General features: G+C 50.5%; 2 protein-coding genes across 3 annotated transcripts in view; one reads left to right on the forward strand and one right to left on the reverse strand.

Annotated features, from left to right (window-relative positions):
* Window positions 1-144: 144 nt before the first annotated feature.
* On the reverse strand, window positions 145-23,365 carry IQCD (IQ motif containing D). 2 transcript variants are annotated; one of them, XM_039236645.1, is made up of 5 exons: window positions 23,308-23,365; window positions 6,181-7,002; window positions 3,725-3,958; window positions 1,941-2,012; window positions 145-527 (listed from the first exon to the last, which is right to left on the reverse strand). In XM_039236645.1, exons 2-5 carry the CDS (start codon window positions 6,907-6,909, stop codon window positions 237-239), a joined length of 1,326 nt encoding a protein of 441 aa, XP_039092576.1. In that variant the 5' UTR covers window positions 6,910-7,002; window positions 23,308-23,365; the 3' UTR covers window positions 145-236. The 2 variants fall into 2 exon arrangements, with proteins under 2 accessions (XP_039092576.1, XP_039092508.1); XM_039236577.1 differs by lacking the exon at window positions 23,308-23,365 and adding an exon at window positions 22,947-23,055.
* The window catches only part of TPCN1 (two pore segment channel 1), a 66,879-nt gene continuing 64,836 nt past the window's right edge, over window positions 23,363-25,405 (forward strand). The window contains exon 1 of the mRNA XM_039236287.1: window positions 23,363-23,580. The gene's annotated coding sequence lies outside the window, so the exon portion shown is untranslated. The remainder of the gene's footprint in view (window positions 23,581-25,405) is intronic.

Consider the following 25,405-nt stretch of genomic DNA (forward strand, 5'->3'; position numbering starts at 1 on the left):
TGAGCTCTGCCCACCAAAAGGGCATCGACACGTATAGACACGCACACGCCAGCAGCCCTGGGCAAAACAACGTTTATTTTTGTAGGATGTGATTGAAAACGGTTTTTAAGTTTGAAAAGTCATTTAAGCCTGGAACGGCAAGGCTTCCCCCGCCCCACGTTGTGGCTCCCCGGCCTGCTCTCTGAGAAGTGAGGAGCATGGCGGCACAGGTCAGGAGTGGGGTGCCCAGGGGAGACTCAGTTCTTGCCCTTGCCCTTCTTGCCTTTCCCTTTGCTCTTGCTTCGCTTCTTCTTCTTGGACCTGAGCAGGGAGCGGACCAGGTAGCCCTTCCACACGGCCTGGATGAGCGTGGCCGCCTGCACCATGTGCAGCATCTCCTGCTCCGCCTCCATTCTCTTCTTGGCATTGACCTCCCGCTCGGCCCGGATCTGGGCAAACTCCTCCACTAGCACGTTGTACCTCTGCTTCAGCTCCGCCAGCTGGACCCTCTCCTCCTTGTGGATGGCGTCAAGCTCCTCGTACTCTTCCTGGGGTGAGGGGATGGGGGCTCAGGGTCACCAAACACAGGGCGCCACCTGGCACCCTCTGCTGCGTGCACCCCCCCTCCCCGGCCCTAAGGGGCTTCCACCCTGGCAGGCCGCCCACACGATGCCTTTCTCATCTGAGGCCCGGATGAGAACAGGAGAGGTGCCCTGACTCGAGGTGGGGCCTGACCAAAATACCCTGAGGAACAAGGAAAGAACCCAGGCTGGTGGGCTGGGCCTTCCGGGGGCTTCATCGTTCGAGCCTTCAGCTGTCCCAAGACCTGGGGACAATTTCAAACCCAGGAAGTGGGTGGGCGGCTTCTGAGGATAAGGTGGTGGGGTAGACACCACGGGGGTGCCGCCATGGGCACAGTGGGAACACAGGCTCCTGCCACGGAAGCGGTCTGTCTCACGGTTCCCCAGAGTGGGACCTTCTCACATGCCCGGCTCCCGCGGTCCTTCCTTACGCCTAACTGCCTCCTCTCGCTGCAGTTCAACCCCCTGCCTCCCTCCCATCCGCTCCCACTTAGCAAGCGTCTACCAGAAGCGAGGGGCTTCAGGAGGACCCAGAGCTCAGTAGGCTCGGTCTCTGCCGACAAGGAACCCACCGCCCTCACTGGGACCAGAGAGACCAGCGCGCAGCCTCTGACGCCCTCCTCCCTGGAGCACTCCTGATCAGACAGAGCAGGATCCCCCCTTGGCCTTCTCCTGACTTTGGGCCACTCAGGGCTGACGTCCCCTCCGGTGCTCACCAGACCTCCCTGGCCCTGAAGCCGGGACTGTGGGCCACCCGTGTTCTCCCAGAGCTGTGGGGAGGTGGGTTTGAGGGCACCCTGTTTTCTGGGGCTCCCTTCGCTAAGTAGTTCCTCCAGGCCAGACCGGGTGCTGGGTGCAAGCACTTGTGAAAGGGGCGCTTCAGTGCATTCCCTTCGTAGTCCCAGCTCGGGGATGACTCTCCGTTGATCACATGCAGAATCAGGCTCAGAAAGGCCAAGCCCCTTGCTTCAGGCCACACAGGTGGTGACACTAGAGCAGAAGCCCCAAGTGACAGTGGGGACCATCTTCATTGTGCTGTCCCAGCACATGGTACATCTCAGGCTCTCACGAGAAACCTGGGCGACTGAGGGGCGCTGCTTGCAAGGCTGCTGGCAGGAGCCGGTAACGAAGGGACAGACTCTGGGATGCGGACACTAGATGGAGCTAAGATCATTCGGCAGAGTGACAAGCATTCCGTGGCTTCCTGCTTCTGGCTCCTGCCTCTCTGGCTTCTCAGGCTGCCCGAGGCCAGACAAACCCTTGGGCCTAATGTATGGGGGCAGGGAAGCCTGTCTGGGGGAGGCCCACGGCTTGGCTCTGACCATGGACCATTCCTAGAGGATCATGGGAAATGCGCTCAAGAGACGACAGCACGAATACCTGCTTCTCACCCATCTCCGTATCGTATTTCTGGATCCAGTTCTCAATTTCCGTCTCCACTTTATATTTCTTCTAAAGAAAATTCAGTGAGTCATTGTTTGATGGGTTCATAGGAACAAGAAACCGTGCCAGGCTCACTCTGCATCAAGCTTTACCTGCCTTTCCCACAAGGTAGGTTCTCCTCCATTTCACAGATGAGGAAACTGAGGATCAGATGTGCTAACTCCCTTGCCCAAGATCACAGAGCTAATGAGAGGTGGAGCCTGCATTTGAAGCCACAGGTGTCTGACTCCAGAACACTCGAGGCAGAGGGAGCAGCAAGTGCAAAGGCCCTGAGGTAGGAACAGGCTTGTGGTATTTAAGAACAGAAGGTAGGCCAGTGTGGCCGGAAATGGGGTGGCTGAGGAGGAGCAGGGGTCAGAGTGAGAAGCTACCTCACAGAAGGGAGTGGCAGCAGTGGAAGCAATTTGGATCCTAGCGTAAAGACGAGGGAAAGCCATTGGGTGGGTTTTGATGCAGGAGAGGGACATAATCTGTTTTTAAAAGATCAGTTTCTCTACATCCAATGGAATGTTATTCAGCCAGAAAAAGGAATGAAGTGTTGACAAATGCTACATGGATGAACCTTAACAACGTGAGCTCAGGGAAAGAAGCCAGACACAAAAGGCCACATATGTGACTCCATTTATATGAAGCGTCTAGAGCAGGCAAATCCATAGAAACAGCATATTGGTGGTTGCCAGGGGCTGTACAACACTGTGAATGTACTAAATGCCACTGGACTGTTCACTTTAAAATGGTTATGTTTAGGGGCGCAGTTGGGTGGCTCAGTCGGTTAAACGTCCGACTTCGGCTCAGGTCATGATCTCACGGTTCGTGGGTTTGAACCCCACATCGGGCTCTGTGCTGACAGCTCAGAGCCTGGAGCCTGCTTCAGATTCTGTCTGTCTCAAAAATAAATAAACATTAAAAAAATGTTTTTAAATGGTTAAGTTTATGTTATATGAATTTCAGTGGGAAACAAATAAACCAACTCCCTAATCCCACCGAGCAAAAGCTCTTGATGTGGGTACCACGCACTGGCTGCCTTCAGGGGGCCTGGGTCCCCGAGAACCGCCCACCAGTACGTGCAGGGGTATTGGTGCCTTACAGAGGAGAGGCCCACGGCTTCCATCAGATGCCAAGAGTTGTGACACTAAAATGAAAACTAGGAACAAGTTAGAGAATTTCCTCGGCGAGGAAAGATCTGGAAGGAAGCTGGGTGCGGGCGGGCCCGGGGCTCTGCGGAGACGCTGGGGAAGGCAAGGGAAGAAGCGAGGTGTACCGAGCACTAACGCACCAGCTCCCCACCTACCCCACCTACCTACCCCACCTACTGTCTCATTCAATTCTCCTAATGCCCCCTTAGCCCCATCTGATCACTTTCAGTTTGAAAGATGGCACCGCTGAGGCTGGAGGGAATTAAGAGAATACAGAGAATACGCCTGAGGTTCAGGAGCTCCTTCCTGTCCTTTGCACAACAGGGTGGGTATTATCATCCCTCCGGGGCTCAGAGTAGTTAAGGAACTTGCCCAAGGCCACACAGCCAGCTGTAGCAGTACAGGACCAGGGTCTCCGCCCCGGTCCCCAGGCCTCTGTGTAGCACCTTCCTGCTGGCAGGGGCGGACACTGGCTCATCCTGGGCTCCCCCTCCTCCCATGCCCTCCAGCTAGATCGCCTTCCGCCCCTCCCGGGCCCCAGGCCTCCATTGTCCCCTCACTCCCCTCTGTCCTGCTGTCCCCTACCTTCCTCAGCGCCTGCTCTACCTCCCGGTTTTCCACGACCAGGTTGTGGTGCTGGGACCTCAGCAGCAGTATCTCCTGCTGGATCTTGGCCACCCTCGCCTGCGAGGCCCGGAAGTCCACCTTCTGCTGCTTCTCGGCCTCCTGCTTGGTGCGAAGGAGGTTGTTCTCAGAGAACTTGAGCACCTGGTGCAGGTGGTTTTTCAGTTCCTGGATCACGAAGTTCTCTTTCTCCACCTGGGCCAGGAAGGCGAGAGGCTCCGTTAACACCTGCTGGATGCACGGAGCCGGCGACCCGCACCATTGCCCCCCCCCCCCCCCCCCCCCCCCCCCCCCCCCCCCCCCCCCCCCCCCGCCACGGAGTCCTGCCCCTAACGCCCCGGGGGGACAGAGTCCGCCTGATTACAGACAAGGGAACTGAGGCTTGAGGGCGTTGCGTCATCTGGCAGGGGCTGTACAGCTCAGCGGGGGGGGGGGGGGGGGGGGGGGGGGGGGGGGGGGGGGGGGGGGGGGGGGGGGGGGGGGGGGGGGGGGGGGGGGGGGGGGGGGGTCAGGGGGGGGGCTTGAAGCCAGGTCTGTCTGATCCAGACCCCGCGTGCCTGGCCACCCCCTCTGTCTCCTGGCCTGAGTGATGGGCAAGCTGGGGTGAGGCTTCCAGAGAGGTCTGGGACGGTGGCACGGGACGGGCGGGCTCCGTTGGCAGACACTAGGAGTGTTTCAGGAGAGCATGAGGCACACATACTGCGGGGATCGCCACCCGCTAATGCTTGTGGGACACAACTGCCCTCAGATGGTTCTAGAACAGGAATCGGGGGTGGAGGGTGGGGCTGTTTTGTAAATAAGCTCCGAGGCTGGAGCCCTCGAGTCTCCCTGGGGGCCCATCAGTGCTGGGGCTGGGACCAGCCGGCAGGGGCCCACGGGGTCATGTTCCGGAGCCGGGGACACCGTCAGCAGTCAGAGCGTCTCTTGACCCCGCGGCTGCCCAAGCGTGTCACCCCCTCATTTCACACTGAGATCCGAGTGGCATGATGAAATTTGTCGACTTGACCCCAGATCTGTCCAACTCGGAAGCCCGAGCTGTTTCCACCACCCGAATGGGACTCACAAAGCCACTGGGGGCCCCTCTCCCTGTCCCTCACGGGCACCCCTCTAATCTGTGTGTGAGCTCCCCTGACCAAGCGCACCGGGCCAAAAGGGACACGGCCCCCTTCCCCTTATGGGGTGCCAGACCCAAATCAAGTCACCAAATAAATAATCACACAAACAGTCAGCAACAAACTCTGCCTTCAAGGACAAGTTCGGTGAGAACTTGAGGAGGGGGCGGCAGGGCGGCAAACAGCTTCCGAGGGCCTCGCGCTCTGTGGATCGCAGGGGGCTGGCAGTGGAAGCGTCTCTGGCAGCCCTGGCCGGCTGCCCCTCGGGATCCCTTCTCCCCAGAAAGGCTGTGAAGCAGAATTTTCCCTGGAGACACGGCCCCAGGTACAGACCCCCTTTCCCAGCGTCGCCAGCCACTGGGGTGGCTAAGAGCTGTTACCATCGGCTACGTCCAGCTTGCATCCCTAAAGGGCCAGGGTCAAGGCCCTCTTCCCCTTTCTTCCTCCTGTTGGCTGGACCGGTGGTGACATGATGGGGTCTTCTGGGTGCATGGCTAGAAGCCCCGTGTGTTGGGGGGGAGGGGTGCGGCCAGACGGAAGGAGCCCGGAGCCCTGACAATTCCCCCAGGCAAGCTTCAGCTTTTCCACTGGAAACAAACACGTTTCCATCTGGACTGAGCACTGCCATTTGGGGCCTCTCTGCGTTGGCGGCCAAACCTGTACTCACGTACCACCTCACGGGGACTCTGTAAGGCTTCAGCGAGCTAATGTGTGCCCAGCATAATACATAGGTGTGCGTCCAAAACGGTTATTCCGTTGGGATCATGTGATCATTGCCCCTTCTTAAAAATTCTTCCAGAGCTTCCACCGTCCCATCTGCCCCTCGCTCTCAGAATGGAGGTCACAGTCTTTGATCAGGCCCCAGAGGCACTACGCGATCTTCTGGCAAAGCCTAAAGTACTTACCCGTAGAGGGATTGCCCGTTGCCGGCCTGGCACACCCCTCCCTCCCTCCCTCGCCTGGTTCGCTCCCTTTCATCCTTCAGGCGTCGCCTTTGATGTCTGTGACCCTTTGAGTCTCTTGTAACCCTGTCTTATAGCACCTTCTGCTTCCCCTTCATTGTACTTCTCAAAACCACAGCTCAGGCCTTTAAGACCTGCTTTCTAAACAGAAGCAGGTCTCGAAGACCTACTTCCCACGAACGGCACGAGGTGGGGACAGTGTGGACTATTTATGAGACCCGCTAGTAAGTGCTCCTAACAATATGTGTAGGGTGAGCGAACGACAGACAGCAGGTACTTAAATCCCTGAGGAAAAGCCCCGACCCGCCGGCAGGGTGGGCTCCTCCCGTGGACGGACCGCTACCTCCGCATCCCTGTCCTTCATGTTCGCTGCCAGTTCGTTCTCGAGAGCGTTGAGCATGTCTTGGTTCCTCCTGTTCTGTCTCCCGATGTCCTGTATGAACTGACTCTTCTCTCTGGCTTCCATCGGGCTGGTGAGGAGCTTCTCGAACAGGAAACCCCGCAGTTCCACCAGGCAGTCGATAAAACGCTGGGCTTCCACGCTTCTGCCCAGTGTGCGCGCCTCCAGGAGCTTTGGCGCCTGCGGGTCGTTGAGCAAGAGTCTCAGGGCGTCCTTGGTGGAGTCTCTGACCTGCTGCATAAGTGGCATTAGGTGGGATTTCCGCAGCTGCACGGAGAGAAGGCGGTCTCGGAACCACCCCTCCTCCTCAGACGCCTCCTCCTCCTGCAGCCGCCTCTCTTTATCTTGCAGGTAAGCCACACTGTCCAGGAGGCTGTGACACAGGTCCGCGTGCCCTCTCAGCGCCCTCAAGGTGTCCCCCCCCAGAGCGCCCTCCAGAGCCTGGAGACTGGAAGCCATGTGCGAGAGCAGGGTCACCAGCTCCACCTTGTGGATGGTGTCGTCCAGGACGGACATGACTCTCTTGGTCTCGATGGTGGTGAGCTTGGACTTCAGGGGGACCAGGGGCTTGAGCGGCGAGGCTGGCGTTTTGGACAGCTCTGCCGTCAGCCTCATCCTGTTGATGTCAGGGCCCTGGTAGAGAGGGGCCACGGCGAGAACGTCGAGAGCCATTTTCTGAGCCGCGTCCCTTGCCTCTGTGTGCCCCGGGAGGTGGAGACGTTGCTGGATGAGGCGGGTCTCCTGCTGTCACGTTCTCCGGCCACCCTGCAGAGGACGGAGGAAGCGGTTAGTGGTGTTGTGCCGCTGTGGCCACGGTGGCCTCAGACTAACGTCCAGAGCTCGTCCCGGCTGCCCTGGAGCTCTGACACAGAACCTCTCACCGAAAGCAGTTTCTAGCTTTGCGACAGCATCGGACGCAAGGGAGGGAGGACCCGGGGGGAGGTGGGTCTCAGCCACAGGCGTCGGGCAGGGCACACCCGGGAGTGTGTGAAGGGCTTAACCAGGTAGGATATTAAGTATCCGCTAAAAGGGAGTTGTCCAGCCGTTGACATTAATGAGCATTCAATCGCAACAGACATCATTTCGGGTGACTTAACATGAATGAATAAAAGTCAGTGCTATTGGATTTTTTTTTAAAGCACCTAAATCTAGAAAGCCAAGCTACACGGGTGATGGAAAGAGTTGAGAGGCGAGCCAGGGAAGGGGAGGCCACCCATCCATTGTCAATGGCAGGAGGCCACCAAGAAGGAGGTGGTCGTTGAAACTAATTTGACAATAAACTATTTGTAAAAAAAAAAAAAAAAAAAGAAGGAGGTGGTCGTGAGCTTGAGGACAAGGGTCCCCCAGGGGAAGCTGGAACCACACCCATTTCCTGTGCAGGAAGAGCTATAGCGCCCCCCAGAGCCTGTGGCTACCACTGGAAATGCAGCCCAGAGGAGAAAGAGGAGGAAATACTGTGGTTTCTTCTTCCTCCCACGCACTGGGTTTTAAGTACGGATTTTAAAAGTCAGGGTGGACGTGAACAATGACTTTGAAACGCAGTTTCTCAAACCGGCTTCGCTAAATGCAATGTCGCATCCTGGATTGGATCCTGGAAGGGGAAATGGACGTTAGTAGGAAAGCGTAAAACCCAAACTAAGGCGATGGCGTCGTTAACAGCACACTGTACAATGTTAATTTCTTGGTTTTGATAGACCGACACATCGGGGTTCTTTAAGATGGTAGCCTCGGGAGAGCTGGATGAAGGGCATTCGGGAATCCTGAACTACCTTTGCAACTTCTCCCTAAATCTACAATCATTACAAAATAAAAAGTTAGTAAGACTTTCTGAGAAATGTATGGCAGCGATCAGAAATCGATCATTGATATTGTCTACACAGCAGGATGGCTGAGTACTAGCTTTATAGTAGCCCCACTTGGGTTTAGACCCTTGCTGGGGGGACCCTAGGCTAGTTGTCCAATCCCGCTAAGCCTGGGCTTCCTCAGCCATAAAACAGAGATCCTAAGATTTGGTGGAAGTTGCCGGCACAGGACCTGCACATTGTAAGTGCTCAATAAATAATGACTAGCACTATGAGCCCAGGGAACCCAGATCCCAGGTCCAGGACTGTGGCGATTTCCTGGTCTGCATGTCGGGGCTTGGCTGGAGATCCAGATGTACCAAATGACCTGCCTCCTGCCCAGGATTGGCTGGGCTCCCCAACATACCAGGTCTACGAGGGACCCCACCGTGTCCCCAGCCCTTACCCGCTCCTTCTTTATCCCTCATCCTGATGACTGGCAATTCTGTCACCCTAGTTGCTCTAGCCGGAAACCTGAGCTCCCCCTCACTCTTCCCCCCATCCCAGTCTGCCGGTTCTCTCTCAGCTCTTTCCTTGACAGCCACCGCCCCCCGCCCCCTTCCTTTCCTTCTCGGCAGCCTCTCTGCCACTGAGTGAGGGCCTTATCATCTCTCACTTGGATAATTAACGAGCGTCTTAACTGGTCTGCTTACGCCTGTTCCTGCTGCCTGCAGTAAGGGTCATCTATCTGGGTATTTATTGAGCCCCTGGGGATATAAAAGAGATGCAGAGTTTATAACCTAGTTTGGAATATGAAACATGCACACGTGAAAGTTCAACAACTATAGGAGGAAGGGTATAAAGCTGTAATCACAGAATAGGTTGAGATCATGACCAGCCTTCAACAGTAGAGTGGGGATTTTGGAGTTTATCTTGTAGGAAATTGGGATCCATTTTGATTTTAGGAAACAGGTAACAGGAGAAAATCAGATTTTTGAGAAAGATCAGTCATAATCGATGATTTACAGGGAAAGGGGAGGTGGCAGGCAGATAGCTTGGGATATTATAAACCTTCCACCTCAGGGCCTTTGCACATGCTATTTTTTCCTTCTTGAAACATTCTTTCCCCTCCTTATTACTAAGTTAATTGTACTCAGATCTCAGTTCAGGTGTCACTTCTTCAGAGAAGACTTTCCTGGGCTTCCAGACTGGGTCAAATTCTTGTAGTTGATTTTGATAAAGCCATGCCTGCCTCTTTGTGGCAGCCACCATGCCCATCCCAACCTCCTTCCTTCTTGCTTGCCTATAATATAGTGGCTGGAAATATTTAATGCTCAACTTCTCTTTACTGTTAAGAGTGTCTATAGACACTGTTAGAGCCAATAAAATACAAAAGATTTCTAGGGGCTTCTGGGAAAACTTACACCTTCCCGAGACAAAAGAAAGACATTGTTGGCTTCAATTCTGTTCCTTGAACTTGAGCTTTAATGCTGAAGCAGTGTCAGCCACTTTGTGAATGAGAAGGAAACTGCAGGAATGCTCTTCCTGATGTCATCGAGCCACTGGACTCCATCATCTCTTATTCAGACGATGGTGATAACCTTTTCACTGGCAACCCGGCTTCTGCCCATGCGCTCCACAGTCTCCTCTGATCACGGGAGCCAGAGGGAGCCTTTTAAAATGTCAGATCCTTGAGGTGCCTGGGTGGCTCAGTCGGTTGAGTGTCTGACTTCGGCTCAGGTCATGATCTCGTGGTCAGTGAGTTCAAGCCCCACGTGGGGCTCTGCTGACAGCTCAGAGCCCAGAGACTGCTTGGGATTCTGTCTCCCTCTCTCTCTCTCTGCCCCTCCCCTGCTCATGCTCTGTTCTGTCTCTCAAAAATCAATAAATGTTAATAAATAAGCAAATAAATAAATAAAATGTTGGATCCTTTTATTCCTCTGCTCAAAATCCATTGGTAGCTTGACTTCTTTTTTTAAGTTTGTTTTATTTATTTTGAGAGAGAGAGAGAGGCAGAGAGAGGGAATCCCAAGCAGACTCCACACTGTCAGTGCAGAGCCCAATGTGGGGCTCGAACTCACGAACTGTGAGATGGTGACCTGAGCTGAAATCAAGAGTCAGACGCTCAACCAACTGAGCGAGCCAGGTGCCCCAGACCATCAGTGGTTTGAAATCAGCCATGGTGGGAGTATTTACACCGCAGAAATTGGCAAATACTACAGATCAGCGCCCCCTTCCCACCAAACTGGCTGTTGGACAGTTATCAGCACATCCCACGACGGAGAGCTTCCCATTTCCCTTGGGATAAAAGCCTGAGTCCTTACAGGGACCTAGAAGCCCCTACGTAATCTGGCCGCTGCTATCACTCGCTCTTCTGCACTCAGACTGACCCCTTTGCTGTTCCCTGAACACGTCAAATGTGCTCCAACCTCTGACAGGGCCTTTGCACTTGCTGTCTGCACACCACTACCCCTACCTCCCGCCAAGCCCCAGGTCTGGAACGTTCCTCTAAATATCTGCCAAGCTTGTCCTCACACTTCCTTCTCTGCCCAACTCTCGGGGTAGTAGTGAGTGCTCTCCGGATTTCCTTCCTAAAATATAAACCCTCTCCTCCTCCCTGCCCTCCCTTTCCCCTTACCCTGTTCCCTTTTCTCTTGGCTAGGTTCTCACCATCTGACATCTGTATACGGGCCCATTTGTTTATTGTCTGTCTGTCCCCCTCCCCTAAAAAGCGAGCTCCAGTGAAGGTAGGGGCTTTGTCTACTTTGATCATCGTTACATACCCAGCACTGGAAAAGAAAAAACACCTCAACGTCATCTTGGGGTGAGGGCTGGGCCCCCCAGCAACAGGCTCCCTGTGCCCTTCTCCTTGTCATAGGCTGTGGATGCGAGAAGCATTTTGAAGAAGGACTCATCAGGGCTTGATGAGTGAGACTGTTTTGCGTTTGGGGCACTGGGAGAGAAAGATGGGGCCTTTTGGAGGGACTAGAAAAATTGGGGGGAAGGAGGTATAGAAGGGAGGACGAAGAGCTTGTTTTTTGTTTGTTTTTGAGAGAAAGAGTGTGCTTAGCCACGGTCGGTGTCTGTTGCTTGCAATCAAGGAAGCCTAGCTGAGCACACTCTGGGCATCTGACAGCACATGATCCCAGGGGGCCTTGGGGATGGAGACATCAACGCAAAGGGACAAGTTGCTGACGCTTGAAGCGCCAAGAGATACTCAGTTCCCCAAACCAGAGTAAACAGACAGAAGGGCGGGAATCAGAGGAACATCTCGAGTGAGTGAGCGTAAGAAAGACAGCCGGATCGGATGCGGAGGCTGCTTGGGTCCTCAGCCCGGCAAAACGGGTCCCAAAGTCCAAAGCCTCTGGGAGCTGACCTCGAGGCACCTTCCCTTGCATCTCTTTGTTTCCCGCCCACTTTCTGCGAGTCAATTTCGTGGTGAATCCCCCTTCAGGCTTTTCCTGAAGATAATGTTTCAGGGAAATCCAGGGAACTTCCTCGGCCCCTCTGAAGGTCCTGCCCTGGCCCCGGGACGAACGTGAATAAAAGGTTTCATGAAGCACTGCCCCCCATTGTCCCCCAAAGCTCTCAGGCATAAATCAAAATGCCTGATCTCTTCAGAGACGCAAGGTTCTATGAAACGTTTCCAATTTGCTTTCAGCCAAATTACCTCTTTTACTTTAAAGGGCAAACTTGTTTTCTTTGATTATGATGACGCCCATCAGTGTCTGACAGCTCATTTGGGTGAACACGGAGAAGCCGGCGGAACGAGAATCGGGGGAAATGCATCTAACTCTGATGACAAAAATCACTGGAGAATCTCTTTGCCTTGAATCCTAATATGATCATTTCATGTCCTTTTTAATGCCACCAACCTTAATATTTAAATCATTTCCAACTTAAGCCTCTCCTTTTAAAATTCCTGCCCTGAGAGTGCAGCAAGATTGTTAATGGACGGGGAACTTTAATTGGACCTTCCCTTTATTTGTCATTAATTCTGGTGATGAACTTTATAAATGGAAATATATCTTTATCATGCAAATTATACCTCGTCTTCATTCAAATGGGCTTGTTGGATATTTTATTACTTTTCACTCTCAGAACATTTTGAAAAAAGAAAAAAAAAGGGTTTGAGTGAAATTATATTTTTTCCCCTTGGGGAGAAAAGGCGAAGAAAACCCAATCCTTGCAACTACCGCACACATCCAACAATGGTACGTGGAGTCAGAGGGGGTTAAACAAAACTGGGGGGGGTGTGTGTCTCATTTTGAAGAATGCGATTTTCCTTGTAGCTAACTCTTGAGAACTAGGTCCATACCAAACGCTGTGCTTAAATACCTTGTATGAATTAACTCCTTTATTCCTTACGACAGCCTTATGCTTTTATTAGCTCTACCCACAGACAAGGAAAGGGATGCAGAGGGAGGTTAGATGTTTCCATGAGTTTATAGCTACTGAGCAACCACGCTGGGGTCTCAGCCCACACAACCTTTCTGGAGAGTCCCCCCCCCCCCCCCCCCCCCCCCCCCCAGGACTCCAACTGTCTGGATCACCTTTTATAGTGGATCAAGCACAGTGATTCTTTGCTGGTCCAGTTTCAATGGAACCTGTCAAGCAGAGACCCAGTGGACAGACGTGTTCCAGATTCAGTGCCTAGAGCATTCAGCCTACTTTGCAGCTACAACTACGAACGCTCATATTTGTCATTATGTGGCTATTGTATGCATCCCACCAGCAGTGTTCTTGGGGGGTCCCACTCCCGCGGGTACACCCGGGATTAGACACAGTTTGCAACAATAGAGCTGTTACCCCATCTCTCTCTCCTCGCTTGCTCACGCGAGCTTGTCAGAATGCAAATGAGTGAGCGGCTGAGCTTTGAATTTCAGGGTGAGCTTTGAATCATCTCTCATTGACTTTTATGTGTTCGAGTCAATCATTTACATACTTTGGAGCTTATTATAAACTAATTACCGAGACGCACATCATAAATGATCATGACACAGGATTGCGGAGAGCCGTGGAGGAAGGAGAGCGAGGGTTCTGGGTCAGGAAAGGAGCCTCCCTGAGGGTTAGTTCTAGTTCGGGTTTGTCCAAATCTCTCTCACTGACATGCCACCTTTGTGATTTCTGCCAAGTCTGTAGGCCAAAGTGTACTGTTACCTACTCAACATTTTTTCCTTAAGCATAAAGTACTTTCATTAAAAAGGAAGTTTCATAACTAGAAAATCTGCCTTGCTTTGCTTATCTAAAAGACAATAATGGCTACATCCTGATATCATTTCACTCTAGCTGGGTGCTATCATTCAGGGGACGATGAGCCCAGGTGTCCGTTGTTAAAAAGCATGATTAGCAAGTGGCAGGGAGATGTTATAGGCATACTAACAAAAAGAGAGAAGAGATAAATTACAAATGTCAAGGAGGAAAGAGAGGCCATCATGGCTGATCCCATGGATGTAAAAATGATAATAAAGGACTATAATGAACTCCGCTATGGCCATAAATTTGATAACCTAGATGAAATGGACCAATTCCTTGACAATACAATCACCAAAACTCTCACGAGGAGGAATAGGTAATCTCGGTGGGCCTTAATATAGTAAAGAAATTGATCAATAATTAATAACTTTCCCAAACAGAAAACTCCTAGATGATTTCACTGGTGGATTCTACCAAACATTTGAGGAAGAAATTGTATCAGTTCTCTAACATTTCTTCCAGAAAATAGAAGCAGAAGTAGTATTTCCTAACAGGTTCTATGAAGCTAGCATTATCCCAATGCCAAAACAGACCAATACCCTCTAATAAAGGAAAGCCACAGACCACGAGGTCTCACATAGATGCAAAAATCCTTGACAAAATATTCACAAATTGAATCCAACAAAGTATAAAAGGAATTCTATCCCACAAGCAAGTGGGCTTTCTCCCATGCCTACAAGGCCCATTCAACATTCAAAAATCAATTAATGTGGCCCATCACATCAACAAAAAGGGAAACCATATCACATCAATAGATGCAAAAAAGCATTTGACAAAATCCCACACCGTTCATCAAACAATTATAATAAACTTCTCAGCAAATAAGGACTATCATGAAATTACCTCCACTTGATAAAGAACATCTACAAAAGCCCTACAGCTAGCCTCACACTTAATTGTGAGAAACTAGAAGTTTATTCCCTAAGGTTAGGAACAAGGCAAGAATATCCCCTCTTATCCTTCCTGTTTAACATCATATTGGACTAGCTAATGCTATAAGACAAGAAAAGGAATACAAATTGGGAAGGAAGAAATAAAACCATCTTTATTTGCAACGACATGATTATTTATGTAGAAAATCCCAAAGATACACACGTCTGGAATTACACAATTAGAGCTAAGTTGCTGGATATAAGGCTAATATACAAAAGACTTATTAACGCCAAACTCAGAGTTTCTCACTGATGTAGTTAGAATTAAGATAGACCTGTGAAGGGGTTTCAGCATAGGCTGCTCACCATGAGAATCAGTGTAAATAGTGTTAGTGCTACGTGTGTACATCTCTACCAGAAACAGAAACCACCAAACCAACAAAACGAACTAAACATCCTCTCTTAGTATGAGCCTACGGTTTAATATCCGTAGTAAATGTATTTCTAGACAACTAAATATTTCCTCAGTGGCTCGTAGCTTTGACTGAGATTTTTTTTGCCTTCCTAGCTGCGTTCTTGGTACTTCCCATGACTAGACAAAAGAGGCTGCCTGCAGTTTAGATGGGAGAGGGCTAAGAAGGAATGGTTTAGGGTGGGAAATATGGTTGCAGGCAGAGGTGGCAAAGAAAAGTTTTCACCAGACATGAAGCTCGTGGCGTTTGTTTTTATTTTCTACACTAGTGGAACATTGGCAGTTCTAACACAATTTCAGATTGGATAAAACCATGTGTGGGTTTCACAATTGGCGTAGCTGATTTCATGTACTTAAAAAACTTTTTTTTTAATGTGTATCTTTGAGAGACAGAGAGTGAGCAGGGGAGGGGCAGAGAGAGAGGGAGACAGGCTCCAGGCTCTGAGATGTCAGCACAGAGCCCGATGCGGGGCTGGAACTCACAGACGGCGAGTTCACAACCTGAACCGAAGTCGGATGCTTCACCGACTGAGCCACCAGGTGCCCCTGATTTCATGTACTTTTGACAGCTCTGTCATATTTCTGAGACCCACCCACCCCAGGCCACTAGGACCTAACACTCCCTGCTTCAACTCAAAGAAGTCTTCGATGGCTAAGGGATTCCTGGCCACTTAGTTCTGATTTCACCACCTACTTGCTGGGTTAATAGGCAGAGGTTTTGCCTTTAAATCAGTGAGAATTTTCCTTTTGGTCTCAGGAGATCTCACTGGCCTGGGAAGCATGCAAAAAGCTTTCTTCAGAACTCTGGATGCTTTATCTGAGCCTTCTCCATCTAGAGCAGAGAGCATGAGGGGCTGGAAAGGAGTAGAGAATCCATGATGGAGACTGACGCCCCAAGCGGAGATCACACTGTGCACACTCAACAAATCACTGGGGAATAAATAAAGAGATAGCAAAGCCAGTCCATTTCCTTGCAAGGAGATACTGGCATAATATGATAATGTTATTTCACAAAATACGTTATGTCCTGAATCAGAATCAGAAAATAGTATCATATTTGAATAATGAAAACTGTGGGTCAGCATTTGGCCTATTGGTTTTCCATCCCTGTACTCAGGGCTCAGAGTTTTGTTTTTTTGTTTTTGTTTTTTTTTAGAGAGAGAGAGACAGCATGAGCAGGAGAGGGTCAGAGAGAGGGAGATACAGACTCCGAAACAGGCTCCAGGCTCCAAGCTGGCAGTCAGCACAGAGCCCGACGCAGGGCTCGAACCCACGAACCGCGAGATCATGACCTAAGCCAAAGTCGGACACTTAACCGACTAAGCCACCCAGGCGCCCCAGGGCTCAGAGTTTTAAAATAAAAAGATTTACATCCAATTTGTTTTTTCTTTTTCATAATTTTTTTTTCTATCACCACTTTTGAAATATTACCTGATCCTCTCGTCCTTTCAGAGAACCTTGGTTTGCAAAAGATTCTCAGGCTGGGGCTGTTAGTAGTGAACGCTGGAGGTGTTAACAGATAACAGACGAATCTCATCTGCGATGTGACTTTACGGCTGCGGGCTCTTTGCCCGGTGCTTTGGAGACAGAGGACACGGAGTGGTGACGGAGGCTAGGAGGCAATGTGCTCCTGGGGACAGATTTCTAAACTGTTGCTTTTAATGAACACTCTCTACTGGACACTGGCCATAGCTATAGCCCTGGGCAAGTTCACTTGACCTTCTGGGCCCCTCATCTCCTCTTCTCTGAAGTAGAAAAGAAAAACATGAGCCTACCACACAGTGATTAAGTTTGTGGGTTCTAGGGTCAGGCAAATTGGAGTTCCATCTCTGCTGTGGGGCTTTAGGCAAGTCGGTCAAATTCTCTAAGTTTTGGCCTCCTCATCTGTAAAATGGGGACAGTATGGGAGCCCAAACTCATCAGAACTCTCGTGAGTATGACATGAAATCCTGGCTCAATAATGGTTAGCTTGGGCGCCTGGGTGGCTCAATCGGTTAAGTGTCTGACTTCGGCTCAGGTCACGATCTCACGGTTCATGGGTTCGAGCCCTGCATCAGGCTCTGTGCTGACAGCTCAGAGCCTGGAGCCTGCTTCCAGTTCTGTGTGTGTGTGTGTGTGTGTGTGTGCGCGCCCCTCCCCTGCTTGTTTACCCTCTCTTTGTTTCTCAAAAATAAACATTAAAAAAAATAATGTTTAGATTGTATTACTTCTATTATGACACCAAACATAATATAACCTAGTATTTTTTAAATGTTTATCTATTTTTTTGAGAGAGAGAACATGAACAGGGGAAGGGCAGAGAGAGAGGGAGACACAGAATCCGAAGCAGGCTCCAGGCTCTGAGCTGGGAGTCAGCACAGAGCCCAATGTGGGGCTCAAACCCACGAACCATGAGATCACGACCTGAGCCGAAGTCAGACACTTAGCCGACTGAGCCACCCAGGCGGCCCTATAATTTAGTATTAACATTTGAATACTTTATTAGAAGATGTATTTTTCCTCACTATATACATTTTTTTTTTTTTTGCAGCAGGTTGTATCCAGTGCCCAAAAGGGAATCACTTTTGACTCTTTTTTACTATTTAAAAAATGTTTTAAATGTTTGTTTGTTTATTTTAAGAGAGAGAGAGAACACAAGCAGCAGAGGGGCAGAGAAAGAGAATTCCAAGCAGGCGCCACGTTGCCAGCACAGAGCTCGATGTGGGGCTTGAACTCTCGAAATGGGAGATCAGGGCCTGTGCCTAAACCAACAGTTGGTTGCTTAACTGATTGAACCACCCAGGCACCCCTACTCTTTGTTTTTAATTTGACTGGTTTCTACATTATTTTCATTTTTCTGCTGGTGAAGGAGGAGGACTGGAGTCCCTTTTCCAGTCTCCTCCTCCTTACAAATGAATTCATCGTGGCTCTTAATTCCTCCTTTGGTTACAGCGTAGCTTTAGAAGTGTTTATTTCTGGTTATAGCCAACTGTGGGTAGTATCGCTGGGGTTGTTTGAGACAGAAGGAAGAATTTCCTAGTGGTGCATTTAGATTCTTCTAAAATAAACTTCCTCCACTTAAGAAAATATTTAAATCATAATCTTATCAAATGTGAAACGCTGGCTTTTCCTCATTGCTTCATTATGTGGAAGAGGCGTCTTTTTTAAACCCAGGATTACAACCCCTTGGTGAGTGGTGAAATCAATTCGCCAGTTGGGATGGGCGTTAAAAATAAATGAAATAGGGGTGCCTGGGTGGCTCAGTCGGTTGGGCGTCCTATTTCGGCTCAAGTCATGATCTCACGGTTCATGGGTTCGAGCCCTGCGTCGGGCTCTGTGCTGACAGCTAGCTCAGAACTTGGAGCCTGTTTCAGATTCTGCATCTCCCTCTCTCTCTGATCCTCTCCTGCTCATGCTGTCTCTCTTTCTCAGAAATAAATAAAACATTTAAAAAATAAATAAAATGGAATGGAAAATACTAGAGTGCATCGCATGTAGTTAAGTATTCATGTGTAATTAACATGCATGCGCTGAGCAGAGAAGGAAAATGTGTTTCTTTGGTTTGTGGTTTAAAAAAAAAATCTGTGTTCGAAAGCTGCCATGCTAAAGGCATTTGATTGGTTGTAAGATAGAGCCTGCTGCTATTATTTGAAAGCTAAGGTCAAAGAGACGCTTTCGCCTGATTTCAAATGATCTTGATTTGCAATCACATTTCTTTCAGCTCCACTAAGAAGGCCTGAAGGAAAAGGTAGGGGTACGCACGTGTGTGCACATACCATTTGCCTTGTATGGAAATATCAGTCCGGGATAGGGTTTCTTTCTCTCTTTCTTTTTTTTAATGTTTATTTTTGAGAGAGAAAGAGAAAGAGAGAGAGAAAGTGTGAGTGAGGGAGGAGCAGTGAGAGAGACACAGAGAATCTGAGCAGGCTCTGGGCTCTGAGCGGTGAGCACAGAGCCCCGATGCATGCGGGGCTCCAATCCACGAAGTGAGATCATGACCTGGGCCGAGGTGGGACGCCTAACTGCATAACCGACTGAGCCACCCAGGCGCCCCCAGGACAGGCTTTCTTAAGCTCCACACTATTGACATTTGGGGTCAGGTAATTCTATGTGTTATAGGATGTTTATTTAGGAGCATCCCTAGGCTCTATCCATTTGATGCTAGTAACACATCTTTCCCACCCCGGTTCTGACCAGTCGGAGACAAAATGTCTCTAGACATTGCCAAATATCCCCACAGGGTGAGGGTGGCGGGTCGGAGGATACCCCTGGGGGAGAATCACTTAGACCACAGTGGCCTTGCTCCTGTATAAAACTCCTGGCCTCCCCACCCTAAGTCCAGCACTCCATCCAGGTTCAAAGGAAGGCCGGTCCCTGGCTAGCTCAGCTCTGACAAGCTGACATCCGTGCCGTCTAAAGCTGCCATTGGTTACAGAATCAGGATCAGGTTCACAAGCTGAGTGTTAGGAGTCCCAGGCACATGATTCTCCCTGCTGGAGTTCTGGGAATACGTCTGGGCAAGCCCCTTATCTCTCTGGCATCTGGGGACACAATACCTGTCCAAACCACATCAAAGGGCAAGTGGGTGGAGGCGCGCTGATTTACAAGATGGGAAAGCCCTTTTGAGAGTTAAAAGCCCTCTTCAAAGGGGAGTGATAATTATTGTATGTTAAAGTATAAATCAGGTGGTGCCTCATTGCTCTGAGTTCTTGTCTCCTAGGGAAAAGGTGTGTGTGTGCGGGGGGAGGAATTTAACACTTGACCAGGGGAGACATCCTTTTCATTTTTTTCTCTGTAAACGGAGTTGAGAACCCAAGCTAAAACCACGGCATTTACATCTGACCATGTGTGCCTAGAATGTTCCTGAGGGATGCCTTGCTCAGGGCTCGGGCAGTTCTGTCCGGAATGCCCTGGACAGCCTGTCAAGCCTGCCGGCAGGGAGGTTGATGCTGGGACTCTGTCGCCCACTGCTTCCAATCTAAGGCTGTTTGCGGCTTTCTCGGTGGAGGGTGAAGTCTGGGAGAGGAAACTGTGGTGCAGATTCTCGCCTTCTACCAACAACTTGTGTATCTCCAGATGAGGCATGAACAGTGACCTCAGACCTCACGCCTTCGCAAGCTTGCCTTTCCTGCCATTTTCTGTACTTAGCTTTCTGTTGTCTTAGCCTGGTTGTTTGGCTATTATTCTATTTTCACTTCCTCTCGACTACCTTACAGGGGGCCCAGGGAATAAGAAAGTCATCCTAATTTGATTGGCTAGAAAATCCAACCACAGCATCTTCCCTCATTGCTCAAGAGGAGACATGAAAGGCTGGGGGAGGAGTTTTATGCAGGGAGTGAGTGACAAGACCAGATTTACTGCCTGGATAATTGTGGTAAGAGGGTTCGCAGGTGTAACGAGATGAGAGAATCAGGTTTGGAAGGCTGTCACAGTGTCCAGGGAACAGAAGTGGAGGGCCTCAACCAGAGACAAAGCAGTGGAGGGCAGAGTCAATGGGATGAGACGAAGGGCTGGACGTGGGGGCTGGGGGTAGGGGAGGAAGGAAGCGAGGGATGGTATCTAGTGTCCTGGCTCAGGTTGCCTTATGGATTGTTTCAGAATTTACCCCAAGGGTGAACACTGGAAGACAAGCAGGCGTTGAGGGGTCGCCGTGTTTACTGATGGTAGAACTTGCTATCCATTTACCAACTATGGGGCCTGGAGGGGGCGCCTCTTTCTAATTCACACCAAGGCACTATATATATGCATAGACTAGTAGCCACCGGGGTGGGACATCTATGAAATGTGGTGGAGTGGTTGATATCTGGAGTAGATTTTATTTATTATTATTATTTTTAAAATTATTTCATTTATTTAAATTTATTTTGAGAGAAAGAGAGAGAGAGAGTGAGCACAAGTGGGGTGGGGGGCAGAGAGAAGGGGAGACCAAATCCCAGTCAGGCCTCCCACTGTCAGCGCAGAGCCCGACGTGGGGCTTGAACTCACGAACCGTGAAATCATGACCCGAGCTGAGACCAACAGTTGGATGCTTAACTGATCGTGCCACCCAGGTGCCCCTGGAGTAGATTTTAAGAAAGACCTAGAAAGACACAGAATTGTGAGAGCTGTTAAGTCACAGATGGTGACTCGAGCCATGGCAGGGACAGGGGGCATGCAGAGCAAGAAGGATGAAGCCCCTTCTCATCCTTGATGAGATTCCGTCTCATCGGCTTCAACTCCCCTGGCCAGCCTCTGAGCCCTGCTGCCCTCAGTTTCTGTCTCCAAAGTGTTCAAAGCACCAGGAACTTCACACACGATGTTCCTTTTCCCAGAAACCGATTCCCAACCCCTAGATTAGCTATTTCTCAAACCTCAAGGCTCAGCTCAATGGCTACCTCTCCCTAGACTGGAACAGAAAGTGTAATCTGTAATCTCTGGAAACCCTCTCCACTTGTTCTGCATACATATCACGGGTGTGATTTTTTTTTTAAAGCTCTATTGAGGTATAATTTACATCCCATAAAATGTAGCTGTTGTAAACGTACCACTCCAGGACTTTTTTTGGTAAATGTTCAAAGTTATTCCGCATCACCACAACATTTCTATCCCTTCCCTAAATTCCCATGAGCTAATTTGCAAACGATTTCTATTCTCACAGTTAACTTTTCTGGATGTATCATACACATGAAATCATATAAATGGAATCATACACTATGTAATCTTTTGTATCTGACTCTGTGCTTAGCACAGGATTTTTTTTTAATTTCAGAGAGAGAGAGAGTGAGTGAGTGGGGGAGAGGGGCAGAGAGAGAGAGAGAGAGAGAGAGAGAGAATCTTAAGTAGTTTCCATGCTCAGCACGGAGCCTGACGTGGGACTCAATCCCACGACCCTGGCTTCATGACCTGAGCTGAAATCAAGAGTTGGACGCTCAACGGACTAAGCCACCCAGACGCCCCAGCACATTAGTTTTTAAGCCAGGGTGACTCTGGCCTCCAGGACACATATGACAATAATTTGGAGACATATTTGGTTGTCACAACTGGGAGAGGGTGCTACTGGAATGTAGTGGGTAGAGCCTGGGCATAAAGCAAATGGATCCTGCTCCTCACAGAATGGCCCTCTACATAGATAGATAAAATCAACCATCCTGAAATGTCAAGGGTGCCAATGGACCCGAATTCGCCTAATGGCCTTGAGGTTCATCCATGTCGTAGCATGCATCATTATTTCGTTCCACGATTCTTTCTGTCTCTATGAATTTGTCTCTTCTAAGTATCTCGTACAAGTTACATAGTTGTCCCTTTGTGCTTGGCTTGTATTCATCTAGCATTAGGTCCAACCTTGTAGCATTGATCAGAGTTCCACCCCTCATACAGGCTGAATTCATATGCCTTTGTGTGTATTTTTAAAAAATCCATTTATTGATGGATTTATAAAGCTACAGTTGCTTTTAGGGGAAAGGATTTGTGCCCTCCATGCTCCACCATTCTAGAAATGGGTCTCCACAGGTGTAACTTTACATTTATTTGTATATTACTAGATTCATGACCATCTCCCACATGAGACAAGCTCCATGAGTGGAGGTATGAGGTTTTTTTTGTTGTTGTTGTTGTTGTTTGCTCTACCCCAGCGCCCAGCAGTAGGCACTAGGTGAATACTTGTTGAATATATGAATATTTGAGGTACGGAACAAGATGACTCCCTCTGACCCGTGTGAAGCAGAAAGAGTCAAGGACAAATGCGCTTTAGGAACAAAAATGATTGCCACTCTTGACTGAGCACTTACTATGTTGCTCAGCTCCATGCCAGGTTCTTCGTTGCCTCACCTCTTTAATCCTTGCCACAAACCCTTTGAATGAAGCATGCACCACGAAATCACATTTTAAGGACAGGAATGGGAGTTAAGTTATGTTGTTAGAGCGACAGGCAAACGATGATATAATCAAAAGGACCTAATCTGAACACACTCAGGTGAGATGCTCATCCGGAATGCATGGCCATTGGGTGGGATGGCAGAGAACTTATAAAGTACCTCTCATCCCCATCACCTATGTTTGACCTGAAATTAGTTAACGAGGATGTGACTCCACTTGACTAGTATCATCCACGCATTAAGGGTGAGCAAGCGGGGATGTGGAGATGGTGAGCGGAGGGGCAGGGTTGAAGCAAGGACACAGAAGATGCCTCGTAGTCCGGGCAGTGGAGAGGGAGGTCTGGACTGAGGCCGGGGCTGGGGAGCAGGGTTCTGGGGCGGGGTGGGGCGCGAGGGGGGAACAGCGTCGCGGTGCGGGCTACTGATTCCTCAGACACCAAAGGATAGCATTCCACACCTCCCGCTCATTCCCGGCCCTTCCCACCGGGTCACTCACCGGCTCCTAGGGCCCTGGTGGCTCAACTCGGTTACCTCTGTTGTACCTGCGTTGCTAGGTTACCCGCCAATTCCCTGAAGGCGGGGACTCGACGTCTGACTGACTTTCTTTTTCACCATTCGATTTCTTGTTTCGCTCAGTCCGCCCCACCTCCTGAGGCCTGGCCAATCAGAAGTAACGCCTCTGTGACCCTCCACCAATGAAAAGACCGCGACTCTCTCTGGGTTGGGCTGAACGAGTAAGGCGGGGAGGGTGGGTGGGGAAAGGGGCGGGGATTATTTGTCCCTCCTCTTCCCAAGGAGGTGGGCAGGGGATCCCGCATCAGCAGCGGGCGAGAACTGAGGAAGGACATGAGGCTTACCCAATCAGAGCTCATCATGCTCCTGGGTAGCCAATAGGCCGCGGCAAAGGGGGGAACGGGGCGGAGCCGGCAGGGTTGAAGGGACGATAGGCGGCGGAGAGAGCTGGCGCAGCTGCCGTGGCGGCAGCGGCTGAAGTGGCGGCCCCTGCGGCGGCTGCAACAGCTCCGGGCTCGGGGCTTTGGCGGCGGCGCCGGCGGGCTGGGCTGCGCGGTGCGGACCCCGGCGCGCGGTTCGGACCCCGGCGCGCGGTTCGGGTTGCTGGGGCGGCGCGTGTAAGAATCTGAGGGGTGCGAGCGATGGCCTGACGGAGAGGGCAGGGGCCAGGGGTCAGAGGGCAGGGAGTAAGGGGGTGCGCTGAACTCTGGGCTGTGGGAGGTGGGCAGGGCGGGCCGGGAGTGACTGTGGGGAAGTCATCGCCGCGCTTTTTCCCCTCCAGCCCAGGCTGGTGCTTGGCGCCCCCTCTCCTCGCTCCCGATTTCCTGGGGCGACCCCCACGCCGGGGCCCGGACCGGGGCCCGGAGCACGTGGAGCCGGAGCCCGCATTCCTTGTCCCCCCCACCCAACCCCGCCATCTGCTCGGCTCCCTGGCGCCCTCCGGCGCCCCACCCGCAGAGTCTCGTGCCTGAGTCTGGCATGGCCGCTGGCCCGCTTTTCCGGGACCTGTCCCCACGGATGACCCTTCCTGGGTCCTCTCTAGAGGGGCAAGCAAAGCCCGCCGAAGGGGCACTGGGCTAGCACTCGGGAGTCCTGCACTGTGTGACCTTGGGTCAGTCCCTGCTCGCCGCTGGGCCTCACAATTTCCCCTCTCTGCAAAACGATGGGCTGAAATTCAAATTGGGGGCCTGGTTCTTGCCAGGCGGTAGATGGTAATGGTTGAGTGGGGAGGGTCCCCCGAAATTCAGACAGCCTGAAATTGAGCTGTTGAGATCTGGGCTCTTACCACTTCCCTGCTTATAACAGGCAGATTAAGTTATCCCTTCTGAGCCCCAGTTTTCCTCATCTGTGAAATGGGGATATTAGCTAAATAGGATTTCTGAAGGGCAGCTCTATTGACATTTGAGCCACATATTTCTATATTGTGGCAGGTCTTGCCTGTGCATTGTAGGATGGATGTTTAGGGGCCTCCCTGGCCTCTACTATCCCCCCTACCCCCTAGTTATGATAATCAAATATGTCTTCGTAAGTTACTGGTGTCCCCTGGGGGCCCAAACTACCCTGGTTGAGATCCACAGAATAAGATACTGCATGCATTGCAAGCAAACAGTTGAGTATGAAACAGTTAAAATAAAAACCTCTAGCCGTTACGATAACAGTGATAAAAAAAATTTAGAAACCTCTTCTCGATGAATTGAGAAAGGTGATAGATTCTCTCAGCAGCAAAGTCAATGGCAAGGAGAGAAAGCAAATGTTGGTAATTGTCAAAGCTGAGTGATGGATACCAGGAAGTTCATTTACATATTCCCTGTTTTCGAGTAGGTTAGAAAATACCTGCGGTGAGAAGTCAAACCAGAAAGAAAAGAAATAAAACATGCACTTCTTAAGACGGCTGAACGGTCGGGTCTTATTTGGGATTTCCTCTCTCTTCTCTGCCATTGAGACTTCAAAGCAAAATTCATCCCCAGACTTGGGGGAAACTTAAAAAAGTCGCACAGGAAGTTGGCTGGGTAGAGAGCTACAGGCTTAGCAAATAGAAGGGTGCTCACTTTCACTGCTCGCATAGGAACTTGCCCAGGGTTATTCTGGTGCTGAGTGAAAGAGGCAAATTGCTGGCTTGCTCTTGAGTGGTTTAGTTTGGAGGCAGACCTGATTGGGCCCAGAAGGCCTCAGTTTGAGGAAGGAACCTGCTGCTGTTTTCAAGTTCAAAGGTCTGCTGTCAGATCTGAGTCTGCTTTTGGTCCTACTCAGCGGAAATGGAAATGCACATAAATAGGAACCGTAACAGCCTAATTCTGAGTGTTTTAAATTGGGAGTCCAGGATGAGGGCGTGCACATCTGCTGTGCGCCTCTGGAGGTCATTTAAAAAAAATACTCCTCTCCTTCCTCCTAAAACACCTATATCTAGGAGGATAATGCTTATGTAAGAATGATCGGGGCAAG

This window comes from Hyaena hyaena, unplaced genomic scaffold (assembly GCF_003009895.1).
Source record: "Hyaena hyaena isolate Hyena2069 unplaced genomic scaffold, ASM300989v1 scaffold_0, whole genome shotgun sequence".
NCBI classification, from domain to species: Eukaryota; Metazoa; Chordata; class Mammalia; order Carnivora; family Hyaenidae; genus Hyaena; species Hyaena hyaena.

Excerpts from the sequence above, each read along its gene's own strand:
- IQCD (XM_039236645.1), bottom strand. The coding sequence starts at position 6,909 with ATGGCTCTCGACGTTCTCGCCGTGGCCCCTCTCTACCAGGGCCCTGAC. Across the intron at positions 3,959-6,180 it reads TGAAGGACAGGGATGCGGAG|GTGGAGAAAGAGAACTTCGT; the intron begins GTAGCGGTCCGT and ends TTCCTGGCCCAG. Across the intron at positions 528-1,940 it reads CGGAGATGGGTGAGAAGCAG|GAAGAGTACGAGGAGCTTGA; the intron begins GTATTCGTGCTG and ends CCCTCACCCCAG.